Source organism: Hemitrygon akajei, chromosome 13 (genome assembly GCF_048418815.1).
Source record: "Hemitrygon akajei chromosome 13, sHemAka1.3, whole genome shotgun sequence".
Taxonomy (NCBI): domain Eukaryota; kingdom Metazoa; phylum Chordata; class Chondrichthyes; order Myliobatiformes; family Dasyatidae; genus Hemitrygon; species Hemitrygon akajei.
Window position 1 is genome coordinate 75,602,683 of NC_133136.1, and position 18,443 is coordinate 75,621,125.

General features: G+C 39.4%; 1 protein-coding gene across 2 annotated transcripts in view; it reads left to right on the forward strand.

Annotated features, from left to right (window-relative positions):
* The window catches only part of dhx15 (DEAH (Asp-Glu-Ala-His) box helicase 15), a 120,810-nt gene that overhangs the window by 24,288 nt on the left and 78,079 nt on the right, over positions 1 to 18,443 (forward strand). For both annotated transcript variants that reach the window (XM_073064902.1, XM_073064903.1), the window contains exons 2-3: positions 2,151 to 2,538; positions 5,312 to 5,505. In XM_073064902.1, coding sequence (XP_072921003.1) covers positions 2,151 to 2,538; positions 5,312 to 5,505 — 582 coding nt within the window. The remainder of the gene's footprint in view (positions 1 to 2,150; positions 2,539 to 5,311; positions 5,506 to 18,443) is intronic.

Consider the following 18,443-nt stretch of genomic DNA (forward strand, 5'->3'; position numbering starts at 1 on the left):
GGTGCTCTCATTAAAATTAAATTGGCTATTTCACTGGACTGGATTGTTTAAACTATCTTTAAACAAGGAATCCTAATTTCAAGGCAGGGATAAAAAGGCGTTTCACCTAACATAGAGAGTAGTAAGTATTTGGAATTCTCTCTCCAAGAGGCCTGTGAAGGCTCGGTCACTGAGGAGTGATGCAGTAACATAGTGGTTAGCACAACTTTTCACAATACAGGTGACTTTGGTTCAGATTCCCCCCCCCCCCCCCCCCCCCCCCCCCAAATGCTGGTAAGAAGTTTGTACATGTTCCCCGTGTCCTTCAGTTGCTCCAGTTTCTTTCCACAGGCCAGAAAAGTTTCAGTTGGTAGGATAATAGGTCATTTTAAATTGTCCCGTGATTAGGCTAGGATTAAATAGGGGAAATACTGGGCAGCCTGGCTTGAAGAGCTAGTAGGGTCTATTCTGCATTGTATCTCAATAAATAAATATATTTAAGGTTGACAAGGTTTAGATATGAAGTTGTATGTAGTTTAGCACAAGAGAATGATGATGAGAGAAAAGAACAGCTGTGGCAATCTACTCTTTCACTTCATCTCTTACAGTTGCAGCATTCCATTCACTTAAGGTTCGCCCTTAACATTGGCGATAGGCCTGAAAGATAGCCCTGTATTTGAACAACTAGCTTCCTAGTTATTGTTTATCCCAGATGCAGCCAATCCTGCTTCACCTCAAAGGCAATCTGGAGGCTCTCTGCTTTTGTAAGATCCATACTGGTGTTCATAACAACTGCCCTCCAGTAGCTGAACTACCTCTGCATTAAGCAATAGCACTTTGGTTGTGTTAACATTTTCCAAATTTGAAATGGAAAATCTGAACAGAAAACAGAAAGCATTGTAACTATTTAGGTCAGGCAGTATCTGTGGAGAGGGAAATAGTTAACATTTCAAAATGACGTTATCATTTTTCATCTCCATAGATATTGCCTACCTGCTGAGTATTTCCATTATCTGATTTTATTCTCCAAAGAACACAGTACTGCAGGAAGATGCTATTTTAGGAATCTTCGTGAGTCTATGGATATGTGGAACATCAGCTTTGCTAATTTCTACCCTTTTCTAACTTCACACAGCCCATCTGATAATACCCTTACCTTCTTTTAATTTATCAGCACCAGCTTGGGACTTTTCATTATTAGTTTCAGATTTCCATCGCCAGTTTGATTACCGGTACATTTGTACTCCATTTCCTGAAAAGAATTCTACTTTCCTAGATTCTCTTTCGTTTAATCTGTTCTGATGATGCTAATTTAATACTGCTTCTCCCTTTGTTGTCCTCTACTTGTCTTTCTGCTGTGATTGACAGAGTAATTAACTATGCTTTTTCTACATTTTGTGTTTCTGCTCTTTTCCTTCCCACCTTAACTGAAAAATTACACTGTACACATTGTCTTTACACCCACCTTGCTGGTTTCCACTTCGAATGGGATCTGGGAGGAATGAACAAAAATGAATGTCATTATGATCACTTACTGTGTGATGTCACAGCAGAGCACAGCTCCTTTCATTTTGATATTCCCTTGGGCTGTTTCTTCTCTGTGTCCTTCCGACAGTACATTCCCTTGCATGTCAAAGCGATGCAATGCCTATCCTTTACCTTCTCCCTTTTCATTGTTCCAGACAGCAAACACATTTCCCAATTGAAAAGTACGACTTCCAGTTGAGTGTTCTGTATATAATGTATTTCTGTTTTTGGTCTGGCCTCCTTTGCATTAGGAGGAGCTAATGTAAATTGAATGTTTGCAGATTAAAACATAAATTTTAACTCTTCTTTCGCAGATGGTGCTTGACCTGAGTATTTTCAGCATTCATTTTTTAAAAATATTATTCATTTGCTCATCCCAGAATCTTGCACTGTAATCTAAGTCAGCATGAGACTAAATCACCAACCATCAAGTTGGATTAGGCTTTTCACTGTTTAATTCAATTGGTTTTTTTCTTGGCGAATCCATATGACTGTTTAAATAACTGAGGTTAAATAATACTTTGCCAATAGGCTAAAAATGTAATCTCTATGTAATAGGCAGAATTCAAATGAAACTAAGCATAGTAGTGTATTGGTAAGTTCATATTGGTAGTAAAACATAAAACATTTTTTATTTCCAACAGACGAAAAGATAGAGACAGAGACCGAGACAAAGATTATGATCGCTCAAAGGACCGGGATCGGGATAGGGATCGGGAAAGGGATCGGGATCGTGACCGTGATAGAGATCGGGATCGTGATCGGGATCGGGATCGTGATAAGGATTCAAGGAACTTGTCTAATCCGGCTTTAACCGCGGGAGGCAATATGCCTCTCATTACAACTCCGGCACTTCATCAACAGGCTATCAATCCATTTACCAATTTACCCCACACCCCACGCTATTATGAGATCCTGAAAAAAAGACTACAATTGCCTGTGTGGGATTACAAGGAAAGGTTCAATGACATCTTGACTAAACACCAGTCTTTTGTGCTTGTTGGTGAGACTGGCTCTGGAAAAACAACACAGGTTGGTAATGTTGAGTTGATGTGGAATTGTAGAAATGTATAGCCATTCCCAAAGTAGTCATAGTTGTGACAGCACAGAAATGGGCCCTATGGCACTCCATGTCAATATGCTGATTTTTTTTCTTTGCCCATCTACGCTAATACCATTTCCCATATTAGTTGTGTATTCTCTTATCTCTTGCTTATTTAAGTGCCTGTCCAAATTTTTCTTGAATTTAGTGATTTATAATCTGACTCCACCACTTGCTCTAGCATGAGATCAAGATACCAACCACTCGACAGTTTATTAAAAATTCCCTCAGGTCTCAGTTAAAGCTCTTTCTTCTCACCTTAAACCTGTGCTCGCTTGTTTGTGATATCCCTACCACGTGGAAAATAATTCTCATTATTTACCTTATCCCGGGTAGAGCCTTCCCTTCCATTGAGTGCATCCACATTGAGCATATTGCAGGAAAGCAGCATCCATCATGAACTCCCCCACCACCACTCTCTTCTTGCTACTGCCATTAGGAAGTAGTTTAAAGGAGCCTCAGGACTCACACCACCAGTTTCGGGAACAGTTATTGCCCTTTAATCATCAGACTCCTGAACAAGAGGGGATAACTTCATTCAACTTGATTTGGCCCATCACTGAACTGTTCCCACAACCAATGGACTCACTTTCAAGGATTCTTTATCTCAAGTCCTCAACATTTATTGTTTATTATTATTATTATTATCATTATTTTTACTTTCTGTATTTGCACAGTCTGTTGTCTTTTGCAGGTTGGTTGTATGCCCATTCTGTTGGGTACAGTTTTTCACTGATTCCATTACGGTTCTTCGATTTACTGAATATGCCTGCAAGCAAATAAATCTTGGGGTTATATGTGAGGACATATATGAACTTTGATAATAAATTTACTTCGAATTCTGATATCAGCCTGTCATAACTTTATGCTCCTCCATGTTACTCAGCTACCTTCATTCCAGGGCAAAATAAATAAGCCAAGCCTATTGAGTTTGTTCCCATAACTAAAGTCAGCCAGTCTAGTCAACGTCCTGGTAAATCTCCTGTGCAATCACATTGTACCCATCATTGCTGTTGTGTGGTGACTCGCACTGCATACAGTACTTTATATATAGTTTAACTACTGTTCTATAAAGTTGTAAGTTGATTTGATTTATGATTGAGTTTAGATAACTGACCATTCTCTCAAGTTGTCTAATTAGTGCTGTATTTGAGGACATATAAGGAGCAAATATGCAGCATTCAGTTCCTGTGTGATCCATGAGTGCTCTGCATTTTGAAATGGTGCTTTAATCAACAAATTAAAAGAACAGATCACAGAGCTTTCTGAGTAATTTAGTTTATTAGTATGTAAGTTATAAGTATGCAATTTTCCCTGTCACTCTGCTGGAGTTGATGTGGTACATGGATGTATTGGCATTCACTCCATAAATGATCTGTCCTTTGTTTTAGAGTGTTTTGACACATTTACTGGTGATGAGACTAGGCAGCCAACTTGTGACTGGCTGACTCAACATTAAGTAGATTAACTAATGCCCATCCATCCCAGCATTCAGCAGTTCATCCCAGCAGTTGGTTAGTTACTAGTGGATTTGGTAACACATTGGATGTGGGAGAGGATAAGGATAAAAATTGACCTGATAATTTTTATTATATTGTCATGGCCAGTTACTTGATTGATTCTAATAGACAATTTTGGCAGATTAGCATTTAAAGATCGCTGGTGCTGTACGGTGTTGCAATAACCATTATGCCAGTTGCTGTCTTTGTTTCCTCAAGAATCTGCATTTCTCTCCAGCCAGCTTACTCCAGCTTTTTTGTTTTCTAAAAATTGGGCTGCATCATGGCATCACCCCATCCTCCAGGCTTCATTTAATTGGAATTGAAGAAAAAAAGAGATTAAATACACCAACTACTGCGATAACTTTGTGGTCTATGATTCCTTCAGCATAGCAGTTTGGTCAGAGAACTCAAAGCTGTAAAACTTGGCAACAGCTGTTCATGCTGACAACGAGCAATTTGTACTGGTGGAAAGTTTTTAAAAGGCAAAGGAAATAAGACCTTCATTTCAAAATAGCAGCTTGTTAGCACTTGGACATACGTTTGCTTTCTCTTGTGCTTTGAGAGGCGGCAGTCAGTAGAGGAGAGGAAAATAAAAGCCGATTGCGCTGTATGATCTCATTCCATGTTCAAACTCCTTTCCTGATAGAAGACAATCTACCATAGATTATGTGGTGGTGACTGGTTTGTATTTCTTGCTAGATTGGAAAATCTGTTGCTACCTGATGCAATGCAGTCTTTGTTCAGATGATAGACTAGCTAGGGCTAAGAGAGCAGTTATTTTTTGTATACAAATTTCTAGAGCATGCATGCATCAAGATTTATGCATTTATATTTGCAAAGTTCAATATCCTGAGAATTTTTTTACAGAACTATGGGTTTAAATGTGTATTAAGCTCAATTTTCTTGATCAACTGAAATTAATGCTTTCAGCTCTTCAGCTGTTTCTTTGCTCTTCCCATTTTCAAAATCTGTCTCTCCAGTTCATGGCATCATTAACTAAATGTCTATTTATTCAGTAGCTCTATAAATCACCATTGTTGCTGTGTAAAGATTTGTACAAAGTCTACTTAAACTTTGTTATTTTTGGCATTGGTTTAACCTTTGAAAGTATAGAGTTTGTTTTGATCTCTTCTGACTTTTTACATTGAGTTGGTCAGTAATTTAAAGAGGCTGTAATGTTTGTTCTTGAATGGATTTTCAGATTCCTCAGTGGTGCGTTGACTATGTGCGAGCCATGGTTGGACCCAAACGGGGAGTGGCCTGTACTCAGCCCAGAAGAGTTGCTGCCATGAGTGTAGCTCAGCGAGTGGCTGATGAAATGGATGTGATGCTGGGTCAGGAGGTCGGCTACTCCATTAGGTTTGAGGACTGCAGCAGTGCAAAAACGTGCCTGAAGTAAGTGAATTTTCTTTTTCTGTTGGTCACATGCAGTCAGGTTTGTTGCAATTCTCAACTCATTTTGAGGCCCTCCATTGGCTGGGGTTAACCATGGATATTGTGTCCCAGCTGTCTGCGTGATATACCATCCACTGCAGTACAATATGGAGAGCAAGCTGTTGCAAATGCAGAAGGCTCCCCCTCTCCACGCAGCTGATGAATCCAAAGGAACAACAGAGACCAATACAGTTTGGCACAAGCGGCATCGCAGGAGTTGCCGGTCAGTGTTGAACTCAAAGTAGGACTGCCTTAGGAAATCCTGCTCTGGATTTTTCCTCAGGGGCTTACTCCCAAGTCTTCCCTGTGAGTGGGTTTGGCCATAAGGCAGCGGAGGTTTGAAATCAGAGTTTTCATTCTAAATGATCTGACAAGCCCATCTTTCTAGAGCGATTGGTTTTAAGAAGCCAGTAACCCGCCTTTGCCCTTTCTCCTGTCATTAGAATTGGTTCCTCTGTACTTGTCACTCTGTAGGTAAGTCACTCTGTTCCTCTGTAGGTAAGTCACATGTGAAGACCAGGAGCTGGACTTGGTTGTTAGAAGCTTTTTGAGACACATACCACTTGAAGCATTTAATAGGTAGTGGGAGTTTATCCCCACTATCACTTCCTGGCTATAACAACCTTAAAGAACACATTTTACAAACAATTTGGATTACATTACGATTTTCCCACATGCTCACATCGGAATGAAAGCAAAGTAGCTGGGAGCACTTGTTCTCTTCACATGAATACCTAAATTACAATATTTTACTTGAAATTTGAGGTAATGTAGGACTGCTATCCGTATATGTTGGAAGCATAGGGATCTTTGTATTAATGATTCAGAGACTGCCTGATAGCAGCAGCTAATTCCGCATCCTAATTAATCGCTTAAAATCTGCACCCATAGATTATTAAGATTAGTGTAATATGTCATCTCAAGAAAGAATGAAATATTAGAGCTGGTTAGTATGTCTTTTCACAGCCACTTGAATTGCTCAGGTGAATAGAAGCCAGTTCAGGAACCCGATGGCTGCAGGACTACGACTACTCCCAAATCTTGGTAGTGTGGACCCAAGATCTCCTGTACCACCTGCCCGATGGTAGCAGCGAGTAAAGAGGGAAAGGGATCAAGCCCAGGTAGATGGGATGAGCCAGGGTGGGGGTATATGGGGGAGGGAGGAAGAAATAAAAATAAATAACTTAGTTTCTATGAAAAAGTCTCCATTTCCAAAATACTGCTCAAATCTACTCTTTTGGGACAAATTATAATCCTTATTCACTTCAGTAGCTGTTAAATTGGCAGGGCAAACACATATTTGGTGAATGATTGGGTGGAGATGAAGTATACAGGATACTGGCTGAGCAGGTATTCTAGGAAACAAAAATCACAGATATATTTTGCATGGTCAATGGATTAACTGGCACAAAATCAAAAACTACTAAATGTTGAGTGTGAGGAGGGGAGATAAATATTCTAAATTAAAATTAAAAGCAAATATTGTAAAATGACTATGATGTTAATTGCTTATCCAGCGGAATTATGCTTTAAACATAGTGAAATTAGAGTTCATTTCCTTTTTTCTCCAAAGGAAAGCATTGTTGGCTTATTTGTTAGCAAATAAACTTCCCGAGTATATATCGTTGAACTCTTTTCGACCTGAGCAGTTCAGAATTGAACTCGACTTTCATTAGTGGCCCTTGGTACAAAATAGTTGGGTACCACATTGTTAGCCTGTATGAACAGTAATAGCATGATTGCTATGAACTCAGTTACACTGTTCATGCCACAGTGTTATCATTAGAACATTTGAATCCACTTCCACAGTTCGGAGTGAAGTTGCTCAGTGTTGCAGATAATCAAAATTCTGATGCATAGGTCATTGCAAGAGGTTTGATAGGTAAGGCAGGTGAACTTGGGTTTGTAGGAGACTCCATTGCCAGAGAAACAGGAGATTCTATGGGTGAGATAGACATACCCAGATGGTATGTTGCCTCCTGGTGCCCGGGTCAGGGATGTCTCAGATTTGGTCCATGGCATTCTCAAGTGTGACGATGACCAGCCAGAAGTCTTGGTGCATATTGGCACTAATGACATGGGTAGACAAAATGAGGAAGTCCTGAAGAAAGATTTTAGGGGATTAGGTAGAAAGCTGGAAAACAAGACCTCCATGGTGTAATCTCTGGATTACTGCCTGTGCCACATGCCAGTGAAGGTAAGAATAGGATGATTTGGCAGGTGAATGCATGGCTGAAGAAATGGTGCAGGGGGCAGGGGTTCATATTTATGGATCATTGGGATCTCTTGGAGAAAGTATGACCTGTACAAAAGGGACAGGTTACACCTGAACCCATGGGGAATCAATATCCTTGGAAGGCAGGTTTGTTAGAATAGTTTGGCAGGTTTTAAACTAATTCGGTAAAGGGGATGGGAATCACTAGTGATAGTGTTGAGGTGAGGTATTTGGTTAACAAACAAAGGCAATCTATAGTGAGACTCCTAGAAAGGAGAGGCTGATGGTAGTGCAAAATTGCAGCCAACAGTATAAGTTGCAATGGAAAAGGGTGATGGATAGAGGACTGAAGATGTTATACTTGAATGCATGCATTCAAGGTATAAGGTAGATGAACTTGTAGCGCTGTTACAGATTGGAATGTATACTGAATCATAGCTGAAAGAAAATTATAGCTAGGAGCTTAATGTCCAAGGACGCACATTGTATCAAAAGGACAGGCAGGTAGGCAGAGGGGGTGCCGTGGCTCTGGTCTAAAAAAATTAATCAAATAATTAGAAAGAGGTGACATGGTTTGAAAGTGTGATATCGTTATGGATAGAGCTGAAGAACTGCATAGGTAAAAAGACTGGGATTTTTAAACAGACCCCCAAACAATAGTAAAGATGTGGTCTACAAATTACAACAGGAGATAGAAAATGCATGCCAAAAGGGCCATGTTACAATAGTCATAGGGGATTTCAGTATGCAGGTAGATTGGGGAAAATCAGGTGGATTTTGCTGGATCCCAAGAGGGGGGAAATTTCAAGGATGCCTATGAGATGGCTTTTTAGGCAGCTCATGGTTAAGCCCAGTAGGAGACCAGATATTCTTGATTGGGTGTAGTGCAATGAACCAGAATTGATCAGAGGCCTTGGGGGCAAGTAATCATGATATGATCAAATTCACCCTGAGATTTTGAGCAGGAGAAGCTAAAGTCAAATGTATTAGTATTACAGTGAGTAAAGGGAATTACAGAGGCATGAGAGTGGATTTGGCCAGAATTGATTGGAAAAGAACACTGGCAGGGGTGATAGTAGAGCAGCAATGGCTAAAATTTCTGGAAGCAATACAGAAGGCACAGAATATATTCATCCAAAGAAGAAAGAAATAGTTTAAAGGCAAGATGATACAACCAAAGAAATCAAAGAGAGAGGGCATATGATAGAGCAAAAATGAGTGGGCTGTTAGAGGATTGGAAGCTTTTAAAAACCAACAGAAGACAGCCAAACAAGTCATTAAGAAGGAAAAATGGTGAATGAAAGTAAACTAGCTAATAAAATTAAAGAGGATGCCAAAAGTTTCTTCAGATACATGTCTAAAAGAGAGCTGAGAGTGGATATCAGACCACTGGAAAATGATGCTGGAGAGAGAGTAATGGGGGACAAGGAAATGGCGGACAAACTGAATAAATATTTTGTATCAGTCTTCACTGTGGAAGACACTAGCGGTATGGTGGAAGTTCCAGAAAGTTAAGAGGCCAGAAGTGTGTAAAGTTACCACTACTAGGCAGAAAGTTCTTGGGAAACTGAAAGGTCTAAAGGTAGATGAATCACCAAGACCAGATGGTGTTCACTGCAGGATTTGGACAGAGGCGGTTGAAGAGATCGTGGAGGCGTAAGTAATGATCTTTCAAGAATCACTAGGTTCCAGAATGGTTTTAGAAGACTGGAAAATTTCAAATATGACTCCACTCCTCAAGAAGGGAGAGAGACAGAAGAAAGGAAATTGTAAGCCAGTTAGTCTGAGCTCAGTGGTTGGGAAGATGTTGGAGTCGATTGTTATGGATGTGGTTCCAGGGTATTTGGAGGCACGTGATAAAATAGGCCATAGCATGGTTTCTTCAAGGGAAAATCTTACCTGAAAAGTCTGTTGGAATTCTTTGAAGAAATAATAAGCAGGATAGACTGAGGAGAATTGGTTGATGTTGTGTACTTGGATTTTCAGGAGGCCTTTGACAAAGTGCCATGCATGAGGCTGCTTAACAAGTTAAAAACCTATGGTATTACAGGGAAGATACTGGCACGGATAAAACAGTGGCTGATTGGCAGGAGGCAAAGTGGAAATAAAGGGAGCCTTTCCTGGTTGGTTGCAGGTGACTAGTTTTGTTCCACAGGGATCTGTGTTGGGACCACTTCTTTTTATGTTATATGTCAATGACTTGGATGATGAAATTGATAGCTTTGTTGCAAAGTTTACGGATAATACAGATAGATGGATGGGCTGGTAGTTTTGAGGAAGTACAGAGGGGCTTAGACAGATAAGGAGAATGGGCAAAGAAGTGTCAGATGGAATATAGTGTTGGGAAGTGTATGGTCATGGACTTTGGTAGAAGTAAGATGGTAGACCATTTTCTAAATGGGGAGAAAATACAAAAAGCTGAGGTGCAAAGGGATTTCTAAGTTGTGCAGGATTCCCTAAAGTTTAATTTGGGCAGGACTCCCTAAAGGTAGAATCTGTGGTGAGGAGGACAAATGCACTGTTAGCATTCATTTCAAGGGGACAAGAATATAAAAACAGGGATGTAATGTTAAGACTTTATAATGCACTGGTGAGGCCTTACTTGGAGTTTTGTGAGCAGTTTTGAGCTCCTTATCTTAGAAAGGATGTGCTGAAACAGGAGAGGGTTCAAAAGAGGTTCTATAAAATGAATCCAGGATTGAATGGCTTGTTATATGAAGAGCGTTTGATGACTCTGGGCCTGTATTCATTGGAATTCAGAAGAATGAATTGAAAAATATCGAATAGTGAAAGGCCTTGATAAGAGTTGATGTGGAGAAGATCTTTCCTATGGTGGGAGAGTTTAGGACCAGAGGACATGGCCTCAGAGTAGAGGGGTGTCCTTTTAAAATGGAGATGAGGAATTTCTTTAGCCAAAGTGGTCAATCTGTAGAATTATCTGCTGCAGGCAGTGTGGAGGGCAAGTCTTTATTAATATTTAAGGCAGAGGTTGATAGATTCTTGGTTCATCAGGGCATGAAGGGATATGGGGAGAAGGTAGGAGAGTGGGGCAAAGAGGAAAATTGGGCCAGTCATGCTGAAATGGAGGAGCAGACTTGACGGGCCAAATGGTCTAATTCTGCTCTTACATCTTGCGGTCTAATAAATAGAAAGCCACATTCAGGAGAGGGCAAAGCTCAACCTGCTCTTTGGTAATATGGTGGGGCAAATGATTGCAGTGACAGTGGGAGGGTACTTTGGAACTTAGTGACCGTAGTTCTGTTAGTTTTCAAATAGTTACGTATAGAATTAGTCCACAGGTTAAAGTCTTTAATTGGGCCGAGTTTAATTTTGAAGATGAGCTGCAAAGAATGAGATGTTGAGAGCCCAAGTTCTGCATGTTTCTGTTAAAGTAATGGACAAGGCTGGGAGGAGTTGGGAACCCTGGATGACAATGGATATTGTGGCACTGGACATGAAAAAGGAGTCATTGTGGGCCACATGCAGACAGGTGGAATCAAGTAAATTCTTTGAGTGTAAGAAGGGCAAAGGGGAGGCATGAGATAACTAGCAGTGAAGATCAAGGAAAATCCAAAGTTATTTTAAAGTAAGAGGAGTAACTAGCGAGAGAATGGGGGCCCCGAGAAAACCTACGTGTGGAACTGCAGGAGATGGGCAAGGTCCTTGATGAATATTTCTTAGTGTTTACTATGGAGAAAGACGTAAACTTCATAACTAGAAAAAAGTAAATGGGGAGGTCTGTGGAATAGACCATATTACAGTAGTGGAGGTGCTGGATGTTTTGAAAGGTATGAAGGCAGATATCTACACAACCTGACCCAAGAACACTGAGTTCTTAGGGAAAAAAAATTAGGATTCCAGGCTGGCTGACTTGCAGTTTTATTAATCATAGGTGAGATGCTGTTAGACAGGAAGTTAGTGAATGTTGTACCTTTTATATAAGAAGGGTGTAAACAAAGGAAAAGCCTGGGAACTTTCGGCGAGTAGCATTAACATTTGTGGTAGGCAAGTTGCTGGAAATGATTCTGAGGAAATAAGTGTTCATTAGCAAATACAGATTGGTTAAAAGTCGGCAGCATGACTTTGTGTATTGGAGATAATGTCTAATGAAGATGATTTAATGTTTTTTTTGATGAGGTGATCAAGACAGTTGATGAGGCTTTTAAAATTGCTTGTGGCAGACTAAAAGGTAGGTCTTTCACAGTGAACAGCAAAACCCCAGAGAATTTTGTAGAATAGAAGGACCTTGGATTACAGGTACATGATTCCCTGCAGCTGGAGTCACAAGTTGGCAAAGTGGTGAAGAAGGCTTTTGGCACACTGGTTTTCGTAAGTCAGAGCCCTGTTTATAAAAAGTTGGGAAGTCATGGTGCAGTTGCGTAGGAGGCTGTTGAGGTTACATTTGCAGTGTTGTGTTCATCCTTGGTCATCCTGCTATAGGAGAGATGTGCAGTAAAGATTTACATGGATGTTGCCAGGGACCAAGTTACAGGAAGAGGTTGAGCAAGTTAAGACTTCATTCCTTAGAGAACAGAAGACTAAGTTGTGATGTTATAGACGTTTATAAAATCATGAGGGGCTTGGATAGGGTGAATCCATTGTCCTGTCCCTGAATTGGGGAATTGAGCTAGAGGAGAGAGGTTTCAAGTGAGAGGGAAAAATTTTATGGAAACTTCATGTGCAGCATAAACTCCCACAGGAAGTGATTGGCGTTTACAGTTTTGGACAGAGATGTGGAGTTGTTTAGAAAGTTAAGGGCTAGATGCTGGCAAATGGGACTAGCTTGAATGGGACATCTTGGTCAGAATAGACCAGTTGAACAAAAGCACGAGTTTCCAAGATGTTTAACTCTGAATCTGTTTTCTGAAGCCTTGATTTATAAATTTTTCCTTTTGCTGGAAAAATTGTATGTCAGTGTTCAAGAAAATAGAGGAAATAAGGCAAATACAAACCAGTCTGTAATAATTTTAAATTTGGAATGGTGTGCCTGAAAACAAGAAAAAGTTTGGTTAATCAAGAGTTCTGGCATGGATTTATGAAGGGTTAATCATGCCTATTAAACTGAATCTTCTCAAGTTTACTGAACTCGGGATTGTCTATGGATGGAATTTGTATATGGACTTTCATGATGAAAGGGCTTATCAAAGTTTTTCAAGTTCCACTAACTTCACTTTTTTGATGGAGCAACAAAGAAGTCATGACATTGTTCCTTGTTGATAAAGTCTCTAAGATGAATTTAATGTTTGTGAAATTGAAGACAAATCCTTAGATTGTATGAGGCATTGGCTGTGTTAATATGATAATAATCATACCTTCAGCATTACCAAATGGCCGTGGATATTTGAAAAGAACTGTGACAGTAGCTCTCGATTATATTTAAATTACTTGTTAGAAGTCTTCTGAAGTCGTCATCATCCATTCTGAGTCTAGCCAGCCTTTCCATTACATTCTTTTCATTTGTTTTCAGCCCATTTATTATCTACTGTCTTTGCTTTGACCAAATTTTTGTCAACAGCATCTTCAGTTAACAGATGTGAAGTATTTAAATCATTTTCACAGCCCTATAAGTATATATCCTCTTTATTCCCTCCTTCCTCCCCCCACCCATCAAAGCTGCCTATCTTATCTGTTACCTACATTCTATTTACATGTTGATTGAAGATTCACTTGTATTAACTGCCATACCAGTCTCCTATTCATTCTTCGAACTTCATTTTCCTGTTTTGTTGCCATCTCAATTTGTCCTATTCAGCCTAGTTCCTGATTGAAATGCCTGATATATACGAGGGTGATTGATAAGTTCATGGCCTAAGGTAGAAGTCAATTTTAGAAAACCTAGCACATTTATTTTTCAACATAGTCCCCTCCTACATTTACACACTTAGTCCAGTGGTCGTGGAGCATACAGATCTTGGACCTCTAGAAAGTGTCCACATATGGGCGACTGATAAGTTTGTGGCCTAAGGTAGAAGGAGATGAGTTATATAGCTCTTGTTACATGCACATGCAGGTCAACTCTTTTGAGTGCTTATGCAGAAAGTTTGGAGTTAATAACTCATCTTCTTCTACCTTAGGCCACAGACTTATCAATCACCCCTGTTGAGTTACTAACCAGTGTTTGTGAACTTCATTCCAGGCCCTGCAATGCCTCTTCCCTAGTTGCACTGTGGATACACTGGTGAGAATTTGGACCAGTGTGAACATTGCCAGTACAAAGATCATAGCCTCTCTTACCCCTTCTCAGTTCTGACTAAACCAGTTTGCATCTTGCCCCTTATAGATGTCCTGTGTTTCCAACACAGCTGTATCTGACCTAATTTAATGCTGCCATTCCACCTCCCTTTTCTATCTTTTTTGAATATTAAGTGATGAGTTTGCACCAATTTTAAGCCACATTTAAGTTATTGTATTATATATTATGACTACTACTACAAATTGCTTACCATCCATGTTCATTTTATCCACTTAGTGTGCATTCTAAATCTGCCTTTTTATTCTTCATCTGTTAAGCAATCTAGTACTATCTGCATTGGTACTTTAGACCTCTTCTGTAAAAATCGATTGATGCTGCTAGGTCAGTTACTAATGTTCAAATTGAAATTGGTTAACAAAAATACATCAAGGGATAAGAAAAATTAGTGGGTATGTGAAAGTAGTGATGAGAGATGGCTTGATCTCATTCAGTGGCAGAATCACAGGTTCTATGGTGACATATGCAATCAAGTGCTGCAGTTCTTATTTTTCTGTTTTGACTACTGTTGTGGTGTTGGCCTATTGCAATCTCTCTACATATGTTGAGTTGAATTGTTGGTGAATTCTGCTTCATGGTATTGTGTCAACCACACCACTATTGATCAAGGGTTGAATGGCTGACCAACTAAATTTGTCCTGTTTTCCATAATCAATACTTTGTTAGAAAACTTTCCACAAGATTTGGTAGAGCCAGCATCATAGCTATATTGGTGGATTGGCTTGGCTATAGGTGTGCCCATGAAGTAGACACAAGATGGGTGTTGCTGCAAAGTTTTTGTCTCCATCGTCCACTCTTCATTCTGCTTACAGCTTTTTATTGCAGGTTTATTGACTGAATTTGCTCTTTTCTATCAGTGTGTGATTGAGCACAGTAGCAAATAGTGAAATTGCTGTATGTCATTGCTTCACAGAGTATGCATGAAAGTTTTAAAACATCGACATTGTATTGTTGATTAGCTATGTAATCCTCAGGTTCAGTGGGCTGCGTTAGTCTAGGGAAAGACACTTTCCGGCCTGCAAAACTTGTGAAATTTCATTTTTGTGGATGCTGTGTGATGTTTTCCCCTGTTACAAATCAATACCACGAAATAACAAACAGTACACCATATGCAATTACCGTAGATTCCGGACTACAGAGCGCACCTGATTAAAAGCCGCTGGCTCTAATTTTAGAAAGAAAATCAATTTTTTACTTGTATAGGCCGCACCGGATTTTCGGCCGCAGGTGTCCCACGTTGTAATATGAGATATTTACACAGAAAGATATTACACGTGAGGATTTTTTAACTTTTAATTAAATCCATATGGTAACATAAACAAATACATATTGCAAATGCTTTTTTTCGAACCGTGCCTGTAACGCGGCTACTTTTAAATATACATTGCGTATACTTTTTTACTGAACAACATTCCAATATCTCCTAACGACTGGTAAAAAATATATATACTGCAGCCTACCAGGAAAAGTTATTGATCGCCTTTAACTTAAAAGCAGCGTTTTGGCTCCGCTGCTCCCCCCCGCCGTCCCGTTTATCGCAAACCGGCGTTTTCCCACAAGACGCGGCGAAACCGGGTGTGACGTCATAGCATCCCGCGATGTAGTACAGAAAACAAATATAGTTAAAACTCTTCTAACTTTAACTAACAAATGAATTACTAAGCGAAAATATTATAAACTAAATAACTGCCATAAAGGCAGCGCAATGCTTTTCTTCGAGTGTTTTCCATGTTGATGAGGGTGAGTACAAATGACTGATTTACAATAATTTAATTGTGAAAGTGCGCTTGATTTATCGTACAATTTCATTGGACCTCTGTGAACTACTCATCAATTTTATTGGTCTACCGTTACGAGGCAAAATGTTTTTGGCGGCATGAAAAAAATAATGCATTAGCCGCACCGTATTAAAGGCCGCAGAGTTCAAAGCTGTTCAAAATGTGGGGAAAAAGTAGCGGCTTAAAATCCGGAATCTACGGTAAATGATTTAGCTTTATAATTCTTAATTTGACTACAGGGTTAATAAAGAAAACAAAAATAAAAGGGCCCATTTTAATGAAGCAGTCTAATGCACACATTGGAGCTCACAACTTTCCTGTCTGTTCGATCTCCATCAATTTCCCCGGGCTTCATTGACTCCCGATCCCATTTCACATCCACTCAGTCCTGCAGTCTACGACCTCTCTGTTCTGGCATCTTCTCTCTCCATCTTCTGCTGAACAAAAGCCCGTGAATCCCTTGTATTCAGGCACACAAAAAAGAAAACTACTCCTCTCACTGTTACATTCCGAAGCCCTATCTCTAGTCATAACCCAAACACACTGCTGCTACAGAGAAACTATTACATTAGCAGTGAAACTTTTCCCAGGGCATGACAGCTACATAACTAATAAGATGTTTCTAAATAATTTAAACAATACCTTATTAATGTTAACAGCAGTACTTCACAGAAGTGCTATTGGAGAATTATCACACTGTTAGTAAAATTTAGAGTATGCTCTCAAAATAGTACATGAGCAACTGACAGATCTTTCAAAAGAAAACATAAATTTTGTCTTGCAGTAGGTCGTTAAGAAATTGAGACAAAAGTAGGTACTCATTATGTTAAGTTTCTTGGTCAGCACATAGAGTCAGTAATCTATATTTTACATTCAGCATTAGTAACGTATTAAAAATAACAATATTGTAAATGCCAGTTTTAAAAACTTACTGGAAAAGTATACATAAATGTTTTTTGATTGACCAGATGTAATGTGTAGCCAACAAATTAATTGCTGCTGCAGCTTCAACTTGCAATTAATAGGTATGATTGCTAACTTTGCTGATGGCACAGAGGTAGATAGGAAATGAAGTTCATATGGTCTAAAGAGAATGTGCAGCTTTAGGTAGATAACCTGAGAAATTGATGGGCAAAGATCAGGCAAATGTTGTCTAATGTGGTTGCCTAAGTGGCATGGAAAATAAGAGTATTTTATCTAATGGGTGAGAGATTGTGGAGCTCTGAGCTGGTGAGGGCTTTGGGAGCCTTGTTATAAAAGGCTAGTGTGTAGGTATACCAAATAATTGGGAAAGCAAGCAGAATGCTATCACTTATCGTTCAGTAAATTGAACACAAATGGAAGTTGTCCTTCAGTTATTTAGGACATTGGTGAAATCGTCTCTGCATCACAGTGTATAGAACTAGTCTAAACAAAAAGTTGCTTGTATATTGGAAGCAAATAATAGGTTTTATGAGGAAAGATGCACAGAAATATCAGCTTGAGTTTGAAAGAATAAGAAGGCTTGATGGATATGGAGAGATTTCTTGTTGAAGAACTTAGAACTAAGGGTCACTGTTTAAGCAGAAAGGGTAGCCTATTTACAGCAGAGATAATGAAGTTTCCACCTCTGATTCATGACTATTTTGAACTATTTTTCTCAGGCTGGAGGAAAAAAAATCTTTGAATATTTTTAAGGCAGAGATAGATGCATCATATTGAAGTGAATGAATGGCTAACATGGATGAATATGAATACTGAATTAAGATCAGAATTGAATCAGCCATGATGTTTGATTGCAGAATGTTTGTGGGGCCAAATGGCCCGTCCCTATTCCTAATCATTTTTTTAATCCACCAGTGTGAAGAGAACTGAACAGGTTCTTGGAGTTTAGACATTGCCAGCAACAGAAAGAGTATAGCTATATAAATATCCTGTAGCATGGATGGAATTATAAATGTATCTCTGGGAGGAACCTGAGTTATAAAATTTGCCATAATTGTAAAAATGGAAGAATCACAGATGTGAGCTTCTGAATTTTTAACATGCTTTCAAAGAGGTAATGTGTATATGAAGTTGTAAATGTTTAGCACATTGTTGGAAGAAGTAGTTCAATTACATTCATGAGCAAAATATCATTAACATTGTGTTTCTAAGAGAACCATTAGCAGATGTGTTGAAATTAAAGGAGAAATGTTTCCAAGACCTTGTGGGCTTGGGCCTGAAATTAAGTTTAGTATATTGTTCCTTTGAACTGAGACTGAAGTTAGCATAAAGTAAATACTTTTGTATATAGGGAAAACTTGAATTCTGCAGCTTAACTATTAAAGGATCATGATGAGAAAGTTTTAGTCACTGGGAGTTGTGGATGGAGCTGCAGGTTGTCGAAGGTTACAGGAGGATATAGACAGGCTTCAGAGTTGGGCAGAAAAATGGCAGATGGAGTTCAATCCTGATAAGTGTGAGGTGATGCATTTTGGAAGGACAAACCAGAAGACTTGAGTACAGGATTAATGGTCAGTTACTTAAGAGTGTGGATGAACAAAAGGACCTTGGGGTTCAAATCCATATATCCCTCAAGGTTGCTGCGCAGGTTTTAAGAAGGCCTATGGGATGCTAGGCTTCATGTACAGGGGGATTGAGTTCAAGAGTAGAGAGGTCATGTTGCAACTCCAGA